General features: G+C 43.4%; 1 protein-coding gene across 1 annotated transcript in view; it reads right to left on the reverse strand.

The window, feature by feature from the left end:
* TACC3 (transforming acidic coiled-coil containing protein 3) overlaps positions 1-17,750 on the reverse strand; it is a 64,950-nt gene that overhangs the window by 10,376 nt on the left and 36,824 nt on the right. The window contains exons 7-14 of the mRNA XM_073610932.1: positions 15,140-15,177; positions 14,877-15,001; positions 14,701-14,803; positions 10,328-10,474; positions 7,185-7,261; positions 6,169-6,212; positions 3,957-4,117; positions 797-903 (exon numbers count right to left, since the gene is read on the reverse strand). Of these exons, the coding sequence (XP_073467033.1) occupies positions 797-903; positions 3,957-4,117; positions 6,169-6,212; positions 7,185-7,261; positions 10,328-10,474; positions 14,701-14,803; positions 14,877-15,001; positions 15,140-15,177 (802 nt within the window). The remainder of the gene's footprint in view (positions 1-796; positions 904-3,956; positions 4,118-6,168; positions 6,213-7,184; positions 7,262-10,327; positions 10,475-14,700; positions 14,804-14,876; positions 15,002-15,139; positions 15,178-17,750) is intronic.

The following is a 17,750-nucleotide window of genomic DNA, read 5'->3' on the forward strand; positions in this document are numbered from 1 at the left end:
GACGTAGCGATCGGGACCTGTCTGTGGCTGGGTATGGAGAAGAGTGAGGGGGAAGATGGCCCCCACCCGTCTCCATACCATAGCAGGGCGGAAGCGACGTCAAAATGTCACGTACACCCATACGTCTTAAAGGGCCATTTTCTGTTTTCATTTTTTCAAATGACAATTTTTTTTTCTCTTTTATTGCATTTAAGTCTAAAAATGAGATCTGAGGTCTTTTTGACCCCAGATCTCATATTTAAGAGGGCCTGTCATGCTTTTTTTTCTATTACAAGGGATGTTTACATTCCTTGTAGTAGGAATAAAAGTGACCCAAATTGTTTTTAACTTGTAAACACAGAGTCTGAAAAAGAGGCTCGGTCTTTAAGTGGTTAAGTTCCACAGCAAGTATAACAAGCATGCTTTTCTGCTCAGACAGATTTTACGGTTTTGGGCTTAGTGACATTAAAGAGGACGTAAACCCCGGTGGGTTGTTCTCCCCCTCTTCTTCCCTGCAACGTAAAGGCATAATGGGCTAGTATGCATTGCATAATAGCCCGTTTTGTAACACATGCAAATGAAGCGCGCATCGTCCCTGCTGCAGGGCGCATCCATGTTCGCCCGTCTTCCTTCCAAGGCCGCAGACTCCAGCTGTGTGACGTCACTCCGGCGCACGTTTAGGCAGTATTTACAGTACCTATTAGGCAAGCCTTAACTATGGGTACAACTTACACATGGAGGTTTACAACCTCTTAAGTTTACACACCGCTTTTACCTAGACAATGCACAATCTGTACACCCAATTCATTTTATGTACCGGTTCAATTTCTCTTCTGCATGTGCTTTCAGTGCCTGATATCTTTGCTCTTCCTTCTTAATTCTGGCCATGTAATCCTCAACACATTTCTTGAGGGCCTCTTCATTCTAGAAAGACAGTCAATGGTTAAAAAACAAAAAAATAAATAAATAAAAAACACAAGACTTTCCAAGCACACAAACACAAGATTAGCATCACAACAGACTACACTAGGCAGGTAAAACAGCTCCTGTAAATGTATTTAGTGGTGTACTACAGATTTAAAATGGACTTCTCAGATAACCCCCCCCCCTACCATTCCCATTGCAATTTACAATGTTATAGCCCGAATGATCACAGAAGCAGGAGTGTGAGAAAAGGCTTCCTCCTGCCTGCAGCAACCCAGCCTTAGATCAGAGGAGCATCTTGGAAGAAATGCATTTTTTATGTTATGGTCAATGTTTTGTCCTTCACCATTTGATTGGATGTAGTTTATGTTACATAAACTGTATACATAGGTCTATGAGCAGTTTGGGACGAGTGTGGCACTTTGCCATATTTGTGATTGAGCATGGCATTTAGTACCAGTGTGTGACTTTATACAGTATTTTAGCTATATAGTGAAGGAATCTATTCTGGCCACCAGGGAGTGTTTTGCCCCATATTATGTGGTGGACCCCATTGTCAATGGGTGCTCCTGGGTTGGCACTTTGTGTTGACTCATTGGGGAGCGGAAGGTTTTACTACAATATTTCCCGTGGGTCAAGATGGTGCCTTGCCTGCCCACCTTGGTTTGGAGGGCTGCTGTTGTGCCTTCTCTCCTCTGTATGCATGTGCGGTCTTGGTGTCCTGATAGCTCTGCTGTGTTCCCACACTGCATTTTCCATGGGTGTGGCACCAGCACTGCTGGAGGTCCTCGTGCCCCATCACACTGGGCATGCGCGCCAGCCACCATCTTGTGTGGAGAAGCAGTGCATACCTAGTGGCATATCCCCGCTGTGCATATGTCCTGGAGCAGTTTTCAGGGGGGGGGGGGGGTCGTGGTGGGCAGAGTGGTTGTCAGACGGCACCATTTTTAACAGGCCAATGAGGTGATTTGAGCATCAGCATCCACAGGTGGTATGGAGCACATTTGGATAATGCCGTACTTCCATCATTGTGGCTTTAAAATTTATTTTTATATTATGACTATTATCCTTTGGATAATACGGTACTTCCATCATTGTGGCTTTAAAATTTATTTTTATATTATGACTATTATCCTTTAGGCTGTAACCTTCCGGCAACACCCCTTCTTGAATGGTGTGAGAACAGAAGTTCCTGTTGCCTTTAGATGCCATGGCTACCTGGCTCTGGATGCTCAATTATCTAGATTCATGGTAGGTACTGGGGTTGGTTTCTTCTTTTGGCATCTTTTATACCCAATATAGGTATACATGTACAAATTTTGGTAACACACACACACACTTTTGAATAGCACCATACAGAGTGTGTATTGGTATTGCGTTTTTGCCCCCTCTGGGTGCACTGCCCATGTCTCCCCTCTAATGCCTCAGGGTTCTTAGGAATCCCAATGCTGGATAGAGATATCTGGAGTTCCAAATCATTTACTTAAACTTTAACCACTTGCCTACCAGGCACTAACACCCCCTTCCTGCCCAAGCCATTTTTCAGCTTTCAGCGCTGTCACACTTTGAATTGCGCGGTCATGCTACACTGTGCTCAAATTTTATCATTTTCTTCACACAAATAGAGCTTTCCTTTGGTGGTATTTAATCAGGTTTTCCACTCTGTCAGTAAATTTTGTAACTAAGTAATTTTTTGGCTTCACTGATGTGCACTGATGAGGCGGGCACTGATAGGCGGCACTGGTGGGCATTGATGAGGTGGGCATTGATTGGCAGCACTGACTGGCATCGCTAATCGCTGGCATTGGTGGGCACTGTATGGTGACACTATTTTTCACTATTGTAATCAGGCACTGATGCTCGGTGCCCTGATTACTTTCCTAAAATGTCCCCCTGCGTGGAGGAGCTGCTGATCGGCTCTGTCAGTGTGAGGCGAGAAGCGCCGATTACCGGCGCTACCTTGTTTACATGTGACCGGCTGTGATTGGACACAGCCAATCACATGTTTAAAGAGCCGCGGCTCTTTCCACAGATCAGGGTTGTGCCGTGTTCCTAGCAACACGGCGCAGCTGCGATCAGCTCGCTGCACGCCCCCCGCGAGAGCGGCCGTTCTGGGACGCCATCATATGACGGCGTCCCAGAACAAGAGTCGCCCCGCTGTCATTTGACAGTGGGCGGGCGGCAACCAGTTAAACATCTTCTTCATGAGAGTTGCAGTGTTTCTTAAAAATCTGTGCTCTGCAATGAGAGTTTGCCACATTTATAGATAGGCTTGTAATAAGGAAGCATTTTGTGAGATACACGTTGAGTGAGGCTGAATTCACAAAATCAACATTAACGCTTTTTTTGTTAAAACATAGTATACTTACCTGCTCTGTGCAATAGTTTTGAAGCCACCAATCCTCTTCTGGGGTCCCCCTTCGGCACGCCAAGCAAGTGCCCCCATGAAAAGCCACTTCCCATCGGGGCACCCATGCATGCTTATCGCTGGGCCGCCCTGTCTGCGTTTGACACAGCATTTAAATGACAGCAGCGGGAGCCAGTGTCTCCTGCTGCTATCAATCTGCCTAGGGAGAAGGAAGACAGCGGTGAGAGACGATTATCTGGTGCACAACACCGAATTGGATCGAGCTCAGGTAAGAAAGGGGAGTGGGGTATTTTGCAGCACAGAAGGTTTTTTACCTTAATGCATAGAATGAGCAGTAGTAGGAGTATTTTGTACTTTGGATCATGGTCCTTTATACATCATTATGGTGAAGTTTATATACTGGTTCTAGGTGCAGCTTCTTTAGGGATGTAATACATATTGCAGTATTAGTACCTTTTTCACGTTTTTAATTATACTAGAATTTTTTTATCCTTTCAATAAATACATTATGCGAGTGGTTGACATGCTGGGCAAGGTGAGAGGAGGGGCGTCACACCTTGAAAAAGTCCTGTTATTTCGGGATGTGGTGCAGATAGCAGTTTCTTAACCACTCTTGTTTTACATCAAGACATGGTCAGAAATGGGTCCATGCACTATAGGTCCAGTTTAGGAGAATGACCATTACCTTGCGATATCCTTCCAAAATCTCCTTCTGCTTTTCAAATCTTTTGAATAGATCAGAAAATGATTTTTCCATATTGTTCAAATCTGCCTGAACTTGCAGCCTTTCCTCCACCGCTTTATTTAGCTCTAGCTTTGCCATTTCCTTTTGTCTTTGAGAGTCATCTGTAAAAGTAAAAAAAAAAAAAAAAAAAATTATATGGAGCAGGAAAACATTAGAGAAGGCTTGCAATAACTGCTACTTCAATGTTCTTCACCAAACACCCATTTCACACATACCACTCCCTAGCAGTACATTTCCATTGGCTCCCAGGCCTGCTCCTCCCACTTCCAGTCTAGTCTTGCTTGTTATAGGGGGATAGCAAGAGGTTACCAAGTTACGGCACTTACATTGGTTGCATTTATAAAATACATTGAGATTACCCACTAGACCACCAGAAGATTTTACCCCTCTTCATGAACCAGGGCATTTTTGCTATTCAGCACTGCTACTTTAACGTGGTTTTAAACCTAGTTGCACCACTTTTACCTACAGGTAAGCCTATATTAAGGCTTACCTGTAGGTACTGTAAATATCTCCTAAACCTGCAAGGCTTAGGAGATATTTACCATATACGCTTGCGCCGTCATCAGCGCATGCGCACTGAAGAAAGAGCATAGACATGCAGTTTCTGAAAAGCCCGTGCCATGATCGGCGGCTCCCCTGTGCATGCGCAGGAGTGACATCACACGACTTCGGACAGTCACAGAGCCGGAGCCACAGCCCCGGAAAGAATAGGGGTGAATATAGATGTGGCCACCAGCAGGGACATCGTGGGCTTCATTTGCAGGTAAGAGCAACATAATGGGCTAGTATGGGATGCATACTAGCCCGTTATGCTTTTACTTTGCAGGAGGGGGAAAAAAAAAAAAAAAAATTTTAGTAAAACCCATCAGGGTTTACTGCCTCTTTAACTGCCAATTGCATGGTCATGCAACATTGCACCCAAGTTCGATTTTGTGTGAAAAAATTTATTTCTTTTGGTGGCATTTGATCACCACTGGGTTTATTTTTGCGATAGGAAACAGAAAAAAAAAAATCTCAAAAACAGATTCACGAATTTAGGCCAAAATGTATTCTGCTACATGTCTTTGGTTAAAAGAACAAAAACAAATAGGTGTATATGATTTGGACAGCATGAACGTTATGGCATATGGAAAATGGAATTTTTTTATACACCAGTAATGGCGGTGATCAGTGACTTCTAGTGGGACTGATAGTGTGGCGACCAGACACTAGCTGATGCTGACTGACACCAATACAGTGATCAGTGCCAATACTATACACGGTCACTGTACTAATGACACTGGCTGGTAAGGGGTTCACAACTGGGGCAATCAAGGAGTTAAATGTGTGCCTAACAATGTTTACTGAGTGTTGCGTGCTGCTTTTACTATGCTTTGCAGGGAATATAAAAAAAAAAAAAAAAAAAAAAAGTAGCAACATTCCCTGTCAATGTTGCGGAGCTCTGTGTACAACACAGAGCTCCCTTCCCTAAATGACAGTCGATCAGCAGGTGCTGGAAATCCATCATTGGTTGTCACCCACTGATCAGCTTGTGCTGCAACAAATCACAGTACAGCGGAGGCAGCGGGTACACTCCCTACCCAGATGCGCTGATCACGTATCAGATACATGACTCAGTGCAGATCTGGATAGAAGGCAGAGGGATTAGAACACCTGTCAATTTTTACTGTGATCTGTGTCCTCATTAGGGAGATTCATCCTCTCCATTTATCTTGTTTACCATCATTGAAAGTTTTTTTTTTTTTTTTTTTATTAAAAAAAAAAAAAAAAAAAACACCACACCCCCCCTCAAGTTTTAGCTTTTCCCCAGGAAAGTATCAGAGAGGAAATCTTCCGAAGGGGACACTAGTTCTGGTAACCTGGGGGTCCCCAAGGAACTGCTTTAATTATCTGCAATTTCATCACTTCCGGTTTGGACTATGGGACAGGAAGTGAAGGGAAATCTCATCTGTAACAGGTGCTTTAAACCTCCATTACTCTATCCAAAATGGGGCAGAAAAAAAATAAATAAAAGTAATTTGCCTATAGTTCTACTTTAATTTGGGTTATATCCGCCTATAGTTCAGCTTTAATTATGTCAAGTACAAAAGAAATCCTCCTTAGATATTTGGTCACATGAAAACACCCAAGACCGTAGTTTATACATTACCTAGTATTTGAGCAATTGTGCTTTCAAATTCAGCAATAATTTTCCTGCAATGTTAGAAGAGAACAATCAGTAACTAAACAGACTAGAGCTGCACATGAATCTAGCTTCTATTTTAAATGTCAGCCCCCTTCTATAAGCTACTAAGCTGTAGCTATTTTATCACCCCAGAAAGTAAGGTGCTCTCTGTAAACTTTAGTTCCTACAAAACGTAAGAATTCATTCATAACATGATGGTTTCTACCCATACAACTCAAAGGGTTTGCATGAGCAGCCAAAAGAATTGAACCTGCAGGCCAGCTCAGATAGCACTCAAAATCAGGTGGGTCTCAGTTGACTCAAGCTGATATCGAGCTGAATGTACACAAGAACTTACTGCATTTGTGCATCCACAAAAGCCCCTGACAATTAAGGGCATGTGCTGCATCATTGTAACACATTTTTTCAGTTTGTAACCCTCCCCATCTACTTGTCATGCCAACATTCTCTCTCCTCCTAACCCCCCCCCCCCAATTCACCCTGAATTTAATTTGTTTTTTTATTTCTTCCCCTCCACATGCTGGAATCCCATGTAAGCAAGAATAACTTGTTCAATGCCTGCAGCTTCCAGGAATACCCACATCATGAATCCCACAAGGCTTCAGGGTACTCTACATTACATGTGCAGCCTCAGGGGTAGCTGTTTTCTTCTTGCAGCCAGAATTTCAAATCCCCGGACCAGTAAAGCGATGTCCCAGTGCCTGACAGCAGGGGTTTGCAGGACTTCGGTACAGCGGGATGGGGAGGGGTCCAGATTAAAGTTCGCCTTACAGATTTTCTGTAAAGGTGAACTTGATCTTTAATTTGGTGTTTTAGATCTATGTGCCACAGGTTTTTTACCGACTTGTGAGTAGTAATAAAAGCAATAGCATAATAATCTTGCTTTTATAGATATCAAATGCACTGGACGATAGCCCTCACCTAAAGAGGGAGGATAAACCACCCCTCCCAACACGATAGTGGATGAAAAAAAGGCTTACCCCATCTCCACATATTCAAGATAAAGTTTTTCATGCTTATTTTTCCATTCGAAAATTTCCAATTCTTTTTCCTGAACCTAAAATAAATAAAAATTAAAAAAAAAAATGTATGTATGTATGTGTATGTGTGTGTGTGTGTGTGTGTGTGTGTGTGTGTGTGTGTGTGTGTGTGTGTGTGTGTGTGTGTGTGTGTGTGTGTGTGTGTGTGTGTGTGTGTGTGTGTGTGTGTATATATATATATATATATATATATATATATATATTTATTTATTTATTAAAAGCTCACCACACAATGATTGTGCCCCCAAAACCAGCAATTACCTTAAAGTGGATGTAAACCCAAATTTTTTTTTTTTTTTTATATCATACTGTAGAGTATAAGATTTGCTATCATTTGAGCCCAGTCTTGCCACACAGTTAATCCATCTCTGAGCAATCCTCTTATTGTTCAGTGAGACAATTCTTGACAAACTGAGAAAAACTTTGTCAAATCCTCCCCCTTGCTGTGAGTGACAGGTGATTTACATCTCATGCATTAGCCTAAGAGACATGCAGTATTTTTAAACTCCTTCAGCAGCTCTGCAAGGATTGGCTGTTCCACACCTCACCATGATTTGGCATGCTGAAGTCATGTGGTTACTTTCCTGTCTTTTCACTGGATGTTAGAGATCATAGCAGAAGTTCAGTGTAAGAAATACACAGGAGAAAATGCATATTGACAAGGGGAGTGTAGAGGTGGGCGGGGAGTCTACTGACATCACGACTCCACCCACCAAGCTCCAGACATCAGACACACCCACAGAATCTGCAGTTTTTCGGGTCTAATAACAGACAGAGGGGAGACATTTGACAGGTAAAGATACATGCAGGAGGCATGTATATCCTTATAGATAACCCCTATGGCAGTTTAGAAAGGATGACATTGGGTTTACATCCACTTTAAAGACGACCATCCCAATACATCCAGTTTTAGTGTTTGCTGATCAGATGATTTCAAATATCAAAAAGGAAATTATTCATAGATATAGCAATGCATGATCAGCTGTATTAAAACCTTTCAAAAATGAATAGTGTGATATCAAAAGCTTTCCTTTTACATACAGACCCTCCCAGTAATAGTGGCAAGAAATCTTATCCTAAAAACAGTGGTCCTTATTCTAAAACAGTGGTCCTATTCTTTAACTTAATTTTATTATAAAAGTTTTACAAGTTACAAAGAAGAAAGCTGAACTGTCGATCGTCAAGTAACCAATTACAGTAAAGAATAACGTATCAATGAAGGGTATACAGAGCTCGTTCGGATGAGTTTAGATGTTTCTAGAGTATGCCTACTAGCTATAAACATTCACAAATCGATATATAGTGAGAAGTTAGAATGCTAACAAAGTGGGTGGAAGGTTGAATATGAGCAGAATGTTAGGCTTTCAGAGGGGAGGTAAAGCGATCATGAGAACGGTATGCATTTGGGGTGTCTGAGCCAAAGGTCCCAGTGCTTTTCAAAAGTAGAAATTTGTAGATGGGCTTTGGCGTACATATATTCCATTAGGCAATGGTTGTTCAGAATGGATATTAATTCTGAGTTAGAGGGAGGGTAGCTATGCATATGTGGGAGATGACTGTGCGAGGACCAGGGCCAAGTAGCCATGTCCAATAGTACCATCTGAGGCAAGAGGGGTATATGGATTGGTAAGATGGAGAAAAGCAGCTTGGAAAGCATAGTCCAAAGGTTAGTAAGGGTTGGACAGTTCCACCAGATGTGCAGTGTGTTCCCCTGGTTACCACATTTTCTGCAACATAGATTGGTGGAGGAAGACTAGATGCGGGCAAGTTTGGTTGGGGTAAGATACCAGTTATGATGTATTTTCTTAAGCTTCCCAGAGTGTTATGCACCGTGAGTTTCAATGGTGCTTGGAGCAAGTGTTGCCACTGTTGAGGGGTGTAGGAACAATGTAGTAATTTTTTCCCCATTGTAGCATTGTTTCGGTCTGAGTTATCAGTGAGAAGTTTGTTTGACCTTCAAAAGAGCTGAGCATATTCTGGAGGTACTTGAATTCTTTAGACGAGACATGCCAGCTATCCTGCAATTGCTAGAAGGACATAAGTGTGGTGCCTCTAAAGAGGTTTCCGATAGTCAAGATACCAGCAGTAGACCAATCAGAAAAGGTGAAGTCAGGTGTGATAATTGGAAGTGTCGCTAGAGGTATTGTTGTGAGCAATCGATGTGGGATACCTTGATGGCACTGACAGTATCAAGGCACGTGCGGGTCCCTTGGTGCTGTAGTAGGAGAGCACCGAGGATCTGTTTGGGTTGATAGGGTATAGCCGCTTTTTCTATTTGGAACCAGGTGGTTTGTTGTGTGCGGTTCCACCACACCTTTGATCCAGTATCGTAGCTTTGTAGCATGCTGAGACGTCTGGGCACCCATCCCTCCAGATGAGATGAGGCAGGTATGCATAAAATGTTACGTTTGAGACGGGGTGCTTTCCACCCCAGATAAAGGAAGTTCCGATGGACTGTATTTTCAGCAGTTGGTTTTGAAGAAAGGGAATTGAAATAGTCCGGAACGTATACAGGACATGTGGGAGTATGTACATTTTGCCTAGGACAATTTTACCTACCCATGACGTTTGAGTGCACTGAAGATCCTGTGTGGTCTTCTGGAGTTTAGATATAAGATTATTGAAGTTAAAAGACAAGTCAGGAAGAGGGAGTGATCAGTTGAATACCCAGATATGGAAGAATAGAAATAGAGGTCCATGAGAAAGATGTATAAGCAATGTTTTTGGTGTGTTGGTCAAGGCCTACAGCTAGAATACTAGATTTTGAGTAATTGGTTTTAAATAGGGAGGCTCTACTAAAACAGAGCTTGGTAATGGGGGAGTAAATATTGGCAATGGTCATAGTATGGTTATCAATAGCGGCATTCAGGATTATGAATCTGCCGCACGCACAGATAAGTGTAAGCGATTGCCTGTTCTATAACATTGTAATAGGTCTGCTAAGTAATGCTAACAGAGCAAAGTTGCCTAAGTAACAGTAAGACACTGAACAGCCCCCCCCCCCCCCCCCCGCCTTCATTGAAAACCTTTTTTGTCAGGATTGCTATGAATATCTATTTGATCCATCTTAGCAAGCCACTCACCTCTTGCCGAACTTTCTCTATAGCGGCATCCATGTCCTTCTGACTGAACTTGAGAACTTCAACAATTGCCCCCACATCAGGTGGTAGGAGGAAGGAGTCAGGAGCAGACAGTAAATCAGCACTTTCTGGAATTAAAGGTGCCGTGTCCTGGGGAAGATGGAAAAGTCTATTCAGACAGGTCTGCAGCACGAGTAACTGAACACCTCACCGGAGTAGCTGCTGTTCAAACAACCAACCGTTACTACAGCAACAAGGAAAGCCATTACACAGAGGAGAAAGGTGAAGAGTAACAGTAGCTATCAGCCGGGTCTAATTCTGTCACTACAAAACTTTGGCTGATCTACTAGCAGAAAATAAAAATTTTAAAAAAGCCACGTGAGAAAGCTACACACATTTCTGCTATAAATACAAACACAACCAGCCCCTTTAACTTGACATACTTGCTTTAGTACAGACAAGATTGCTTGGTTAGAGGGTGTCTGCCACCGCTTGCATCATATGGAAGAATATTTTAAACCCATTATCAGTTTTCCATTTGCATACCTTTTTCTTCTTTTGCTTAATAGATTTAAAATGTTCATTCTGGGTTCTTGGAGACCTAAGCTGTGGATAATACCAACTACACCAATGACTCTTGCAACAAAAGGCTAGCATCAGTTTAAAGATATCCCCAATAGATCTAAAAACTTAAAGCGGGAGTCCAGCGACCAATTTTTTTTTTGGGTCATTGAGACACTTTGCTAACCCCAAAATAATACTCACAGTTTGGGTGTAATATTTCCACCTCTGTCTGTTTTCGTACTGAAGAATAACTTAAAAAATGTGATGCTGGCTGTTTCCATCTTGCTTGTGGGCATGTGAAGCCCACAAGCATTGATTTCCGGGATGCGGTGAATGCTGTTCATTCACAGCTTGTTCACACGCATGATCATTGTTTCCGCATTAAATCTTGGGAAGCCTGACACTAAGCTCCCAGGAGACAGTGCGGCGCCGGGAAAGGCAAACACGCCTACTCCCATGGGAGGAGAGACAGGAAGTGCCACAATAAAGTACAATATAAAAGGCAATTACAGCGATAACATTTTTTTTTCGTGCGGCATTTGAACATCTATGCAATTAACTGAAGGGGGTAAGATTAAGTTAAAAATTTGAGTGGAACCCCGCTTTAAGTGATGCCACCTGGATTGAGCCCCGGTTCACACTTATAGGATACGCAGCAAATCCTGTGCATTTCCTACATCGCAAACGCACGGCATCCATGTGATCTTCTGCAGGTGACAACGTTCTTACTGACACCCCAAAACAGATCCCAAAAAAGCAGTGCGTATGTTTTTTCTTTTGGGGGGGGGGGGGGGGGGGCCATAATGGTAAACAAGACAAACGGAGAGGGTTAATCACCCTAATGAAGACAAAGACCGCCATAAAAGTTGACAATTCTAATCCCTCTAACAAAAACAAAAACCCGCTCCATAAAGATATACTGTGGCAGGGTGGCTGCTCTGCACTGGATCATGTATCCGGGTAGGGGGCGTGCTCACTGCATCTGTGCTGCGATTTGTTGCAGCACAAGTGGATCAGCGGGTGCAGGCCATTGATGGATCGCTGGCACCCACTAATCAGTGCCATCATTTAGGGAAGGGAGCTCTGTGTTGTAAAACAGAGTTCTGAACACCGACAGGCGATTCATTTTTTTTTTTAATGTGCTAGTATGCATTGCATACTAGCACATTAAAAACTTACCTTAAAGCGGGGTTCCACCCAAATTTTGAACAATATCTGTATGTATTCTCTTCCTTGCCTAGTTGCTGACATGCTGTTTAAAAAAATTTAAATCGCCGTAATTACCTTTTATTTTTCTATTCTTCTTTGCACTTCCTGGTTCTCCTCCCGTGGGAGTAGGTGTGTTTCTAGCCTCTCCCAGACTCCTGGGAGCTAGTCTCAGGCTTCCCAGGATGCCACTGAGCATGTGCGGGAACAAGCGGTGAATGCTGGGAGCACAGCATTCACCACATCCAGGAAATAAATGCTTGTGGGCTTCAAATGCCCACAATGAAGATGGAAACCGCCTGCAGTGAATAATATAAGTTATTCTTTCCGACGAAATCTGACACAGGCGGACATATTACACACAATATGTCAGTATGTAATGCTGAGAAGAAAAGTTTGTGAATGAATTCAAAAAAAAAAAAAAAAAAAAACGATAGATAGGTGGACCCCCGCTTTAAAACAAAAGTTCTTCCAGCGCCAAGATGTCAGAGCTGCAGGCGCTCCGATCTTAACTAGTCTTGCTTCCGGGTCTGGACTCCGGCTCTGACTGGCCAAAGCCGCCACTCCCTCGCATAAGCATGGGAGCTGCCGTTTACAGCACAGGGCTCTAAAGGACGGCACGGGTGGCCCTTCCGTCAGAGAGCATGCACCGGTGATGTCACTGGCTACATCTACAGTAATTATCTCCTAAACAGTGTTGGTTTAGGAGATATTTACACTACCTATAGGTAAGCCTCATTATAAAGTTAGCAATGGAAGGTTACGTTTATTCTCTAGGGTCTCTGCTAAAAAAATTTTTTATAAGCGACAAGTGTCAGAAAAAAAGGCTTAGTCTTTAAAGACATCTTGCCAAAACATCTTTGCCATTCTGAAGCTTCCCTCCAACCACTTTGCATATTATTTTATATATACCGTATATACTCAAGTATTAGTCAAATTTTTCAGCCTTTTTTTTGGGCTGAAAGTGCCCCCCTCGACTTATACTTGAGTCACCGCCGTCTGTCTGCATGATCAGCGTGTCATGCAGGCGGCCGGCGTGTGATAATTCGTTCGAGGTAATTCCAGCTTTCAAAAGCCGCGCCTCCCGCTAGTCTGCGATAGGCTGAACAGCTGTCAGTGTACAGCCTATCACGGACATTCTCTCATCCTCTTCCATGGTATGAGAAAGAGAATGTCCGCGATAGGCAGAACACTCAGCAGTCAGCCTATCACAGACGAGGAGGAGGCGCGGCTTTCGAACAGTGGAATGGCCGCCGAAGTGTATTATCACACGCTGATCGGAGGATGGAGATCGCCACAGGTAGGCTGCACAGAACACATGCACAGGACAGGACACATACAGCTGCAGATGGGCATTGTTAACCCTCTGCATTTCTCACCCTCGCCTTATACTCGGGTCAATAAGTTTTTCCCAGTTTTTTGCGGTAAATTAGGGGCATCGACTTATACTCGAGTATATACGGTACACCGTGATTCTGTACTTACCAAATATGCTGCAGAAATCTCCCTCCACTGAGTCTGGCAGCATCCATTTTAACTGTAGGCAGCTGAAGCTGCTGCCTGTTCACTTCCAGGATTTACAGAGGCACACCTCCAGCTCTGCAGCTTTCATTGGCCCCCTTATGACTCATCCACCCTCCCTTCCTGGCAAACTCAACTAGAGCAATAGAGCTGTGCATGATGTCATAAGCCTAGGCTAAGAACCAGACAAACAGAAAGTGTGCTGTATAAAGCATCTACTGGCAGAAAAAAAATGTTTTACTATTTAAAGTTAAAACAAGAAGGGCAGAAGATGTAAGGTTGGAAAAAAAAAAAAAAAAAAAAAAAAAAAAAACACTGAAGGTCCGCTTTAAGTGATTAAACTGACCTCATGTAGAGACCTAAGTTAGCTATTTTAGATCAAAGGAATGAAGTGTTACAATGTTTCTTTATCTCTGCCTAAGCAATGTTGTGATAAACTTGGCAGGCTGCCTGTATTTTTTTTTTTTCGGATAGCTGTCAGCAGTGAGCAGAGAACTCTCTGCACTGAATAGGGAAAATGCTGTGTTAAGATTGTGAGGGGTAGAATCGCAATCTTGATTCTTTAACTATTAATTGCGCAGCTCTACCGTAAGAAGGAAGAGGAAGAGAAGAATCAGCAGTGCCTAAAAATGGAGAGCAACTGAGCATGTGCAGAGCAGGATGAGACAGTGTATTACTGGATTTTAAACTGTATAGGCACTATTATTTTATGTTTTACATAGCGATACCTGCAAAAGGGGCCAGCCTGAAGGGATCTAGTAGGACCTCATTTTCTGATTAAAGTTCTACTTTAACAAAGTAGTATTACATTAGGGGTTTGGGGGGGGGATGAGGGAATACACACACCAAACTCTGCACAGCCTATCACATAGTAATAACGTGGGCTTTAAACTTAGCGGCACAGTGCCACCTCCAGTTCCAGAGTGCCCAGGAAAGCCACAGAAAAAAAAAAAAAGCAGCATCTAAACACCCACACACTAGAATTGCTTGTATAACCAGTTTGTGATTTTATCAATCGAACTATAGCAATTGTCTAACACACACAGCTGCAGGCATTGTGAAACCGGAGTCAGCACAGTACTTACAGTAACCGTAAACGTCCCCAAGAGGTCAAGGCCTTTAGGCTTCTCTTCAATTTCCAGGGTGGAGGGATAAGTTGGTTTAGGTAAGGCTCCAAAGAGCGCCAAGCTGCAATTGGTAGAGACATTTTAATAAAAGCATTTGGTATCTCAAGAAAGTGAACAGACGGTGTGACACCTACTTGTTGCGCAGAGGTAAGTTGCACATCAGGTCGCTGTCTGAAGACGCAGACTTCTTAGGAGACTCTCGCAGCAGAGGATCAAATTTCAGATACAGGGACTGCTTCCTCAGAGCAGAATCTTTGAACTTAAGACAAGAAAACAAAAGCCACTTGAGATAATATCGAGACACATGGCGAAACGCATTTACAATAGACCGGGAAGATGTAAATTATGTATGGAAGAATGCCTGGAACAGGTGGGACATGTAAGAATTAACACTTACTAAAGAGGTTCCAAAGTTCTCAAGATAGTCAAATCCAACTGCAAAAATATAAAGAATAGGTGGCAAATTAATTCAGTGTTAACACATCTGAAAAATACCAAAGCAATGTAAAAGGGAGGCAGAATGGTACACGTCTGTTAAAGAGTTTGTTAACCCAAAAAACAAAAAATTGATTTTCTGGTACCTTAAAGCAGAATAATCTATAGATAATGAATATAAACTCTCCCCTCCTGTAAAAAAAAACAAACAAAAAAAAAACAAAAAAAAAAAAAAAAAAACAAACAAAAAAAAACCAACTGAATCTGGTGGCACTTCCTGTATCTCCTCTCTAAACAGACCACGAAAATCAGGGCAGCTCCGCCCTGATCAACGTGGTGCAATTGCGGCCCTGCTGTCTCCTCTCCCCCCCCTTCCTGCATGTCAGCTCGTGTCTGTCTCTGCCCCCCGCCACTTCTAGTAAAATGAAAAATAGTTTTTCCTCACTGACTGCAACTTTACCTTTCTTTTAGGCCCCTTTCACACTGGGGCGGTAAGGGGGCGTCGGCGGTAAAACAGCGCTATTTTTAGCGCTGTTTTACCGCGGTATTCGGCCGCTAGCGGTGCGGTTTTAACCCCCTGCTGGCAGCCGAAAAAGGGTTAAAACCCCTCGTATAGCTCGGCTATAGCCGCGGTATAGCCGCGCTGTCCCATTGATTTCAATGGGCAGGAGCAGTTTAGGAGCGGTGAATACACCGCTCCTTAACCGCTCCAAAGATGCGGCTGACAGGAGATTTTTTTTTCTCCTGCCAGCGCACCGCTTCAGTGTGAAAGCCCTCGGGCTTTCACACTGAACAAACAGCGGAGGCTGTTTAGGGGCGGTTTGCAGGCGCTATTTTTAGCGCAATAACGCCTGCAAACCGCCCCAGTGGTGTGAAAGCGGCCTTAGAAAAACGAGGGCTGTAAATACCGTTTTAGCACTGTTTTAAGGCTGGTCACGTGACTCTCAGCCGGTTTCCATGGCTACTGCAGGAGAGGCCGAGCGTCCATGTGTTCTCCCCGGGTTAAGGTCAGAGGGAGATCACGACCCCTCCTGCAGTATCCATCCGAGCTGTACAGCGGCTGCGAGTCATGTGACCGGCCTGAAGACAGCTCTAAATAGGTACTTACAGCGCTCGTTTTTCTTAAAAAAAAAAAAAAAAAAAAAGGTAGTGTGCTCCGCCAGGCTATAATAGAGAGTCTGGCAGAGTTTGAGTTATATGGGTTAACAAACCCTTTCACTTGTTAAATGTCCTAGCAGATTTAGATACACTAACATTAAAGCCAGACGCCAGTCAACACCATTATCAGTTAAAGAAAACAAGTTTTATTTTTGGGATAAAAAGTTTTCCATAAAGGCTGATCATTGTAAGCACCCCTGCCAGTGGTACATGGTCTGTCTCATTCCTGTAAAAACTGATACATCCAGATAAGAGCTTTTTTTTTTTTTCTTTTCAAAGAAGACTGTCAGGATCACCAGAGGAAAATAGAAGAAAGCAAACCTAAAAAGAAAAAACGATTGCAGACATCACATCTAAGAATTTGTAAGCTGCAATATAAAAAAATAAAAAGTTTGATTTGGGGTTGAATACCATGGCTTATGACATCTTTGACCTCATTCACACCTCACACCATACATGCACAAAAACTGATGGAAAAACCTGCAGAGATTTCACTTGCAGAGCCAAATTTAGGTCAGCGAGTTCATGCACAGACTGACACCACATCTTGTGCCCCCCCAATTGTGTCCATCTCATCAGTGCCCACCTTTACGTACCCCCAGCCAGGATCTGATATGAGGTAAATTAGGTGGGCAGTATAGACAGGACCGCTCTGCTTCCTCTCCCACTTCCAGGCACATGAGATCATGTAGAGTGGGGCTGTCCGTTCTGTCCCTTCCAGTGCAGAGCAGTGAGGAAAAATGCAGACATGCTGCATAATCCTGCACCACTCCACAAGGGACATCACACCTGCATTTGTGTGAAGACACAAAACTATTCCAATTGACTTTAATATGTAGCGGTCGTGTGTGCGCGCGCGCGCGTGTCCCGCCCCCCCCCCCCCCCCCCGCTATCATATCCTCTACTAAATTCTGTAATCCCCACTGTACCAAAAGTGTCCCTGTGTTATGTAAAAAAAAAAAAAAAAAAAATCAGTCGGATTGTACCTATATGAGCGCAGCTCCATGGCGCTCGGCTGACTGTCGTGTCTCTCTCTCTCTCTCCTCCCTGGCTGATGTCAGCAGGAGGGTTCGGCCCGCCCACTAGAGCTCTGAGCCGGAGAGAGAAGAGAGCCGACAGTCAGCTGAGTGCCTGGAGCCGCGTTCATATAGGTACAATCCGGCAAATTTTTTTACATAACAGGCACAGGGACACTTATGGTACAGAGGGGATTATAGGATTTAGTAAAAGTGGGTTAACCACTTAAGGCGGTTAACCAGTAACAATATTGTTGGAATTCACCCATCTGCCCTAACAACTGGCTGTAATTGAGTGACACTGCTGAAACCAGCTGCGCCCGCACCAACCTAGTGCAGTGAGCATAGTAGAGAAGACCAAGAACTGAGTGATCTGGGGGCCTGTGATCGCTCAGTTAT

This window comes from Aquarana catesbeiana, linkage group LG01 (genome assembly GCF_042186555.1).
Source record: "Aquarana catesbeiana isolate 2022-GZ linkage group LG01, ASM4218655v1, whole genome shotgun sequence".
NCBI lineage: Eukaryota > Metazoa > Chordata > Amphibia > Anura > Ranidae > Aquarana > Aquarana catesbeiana.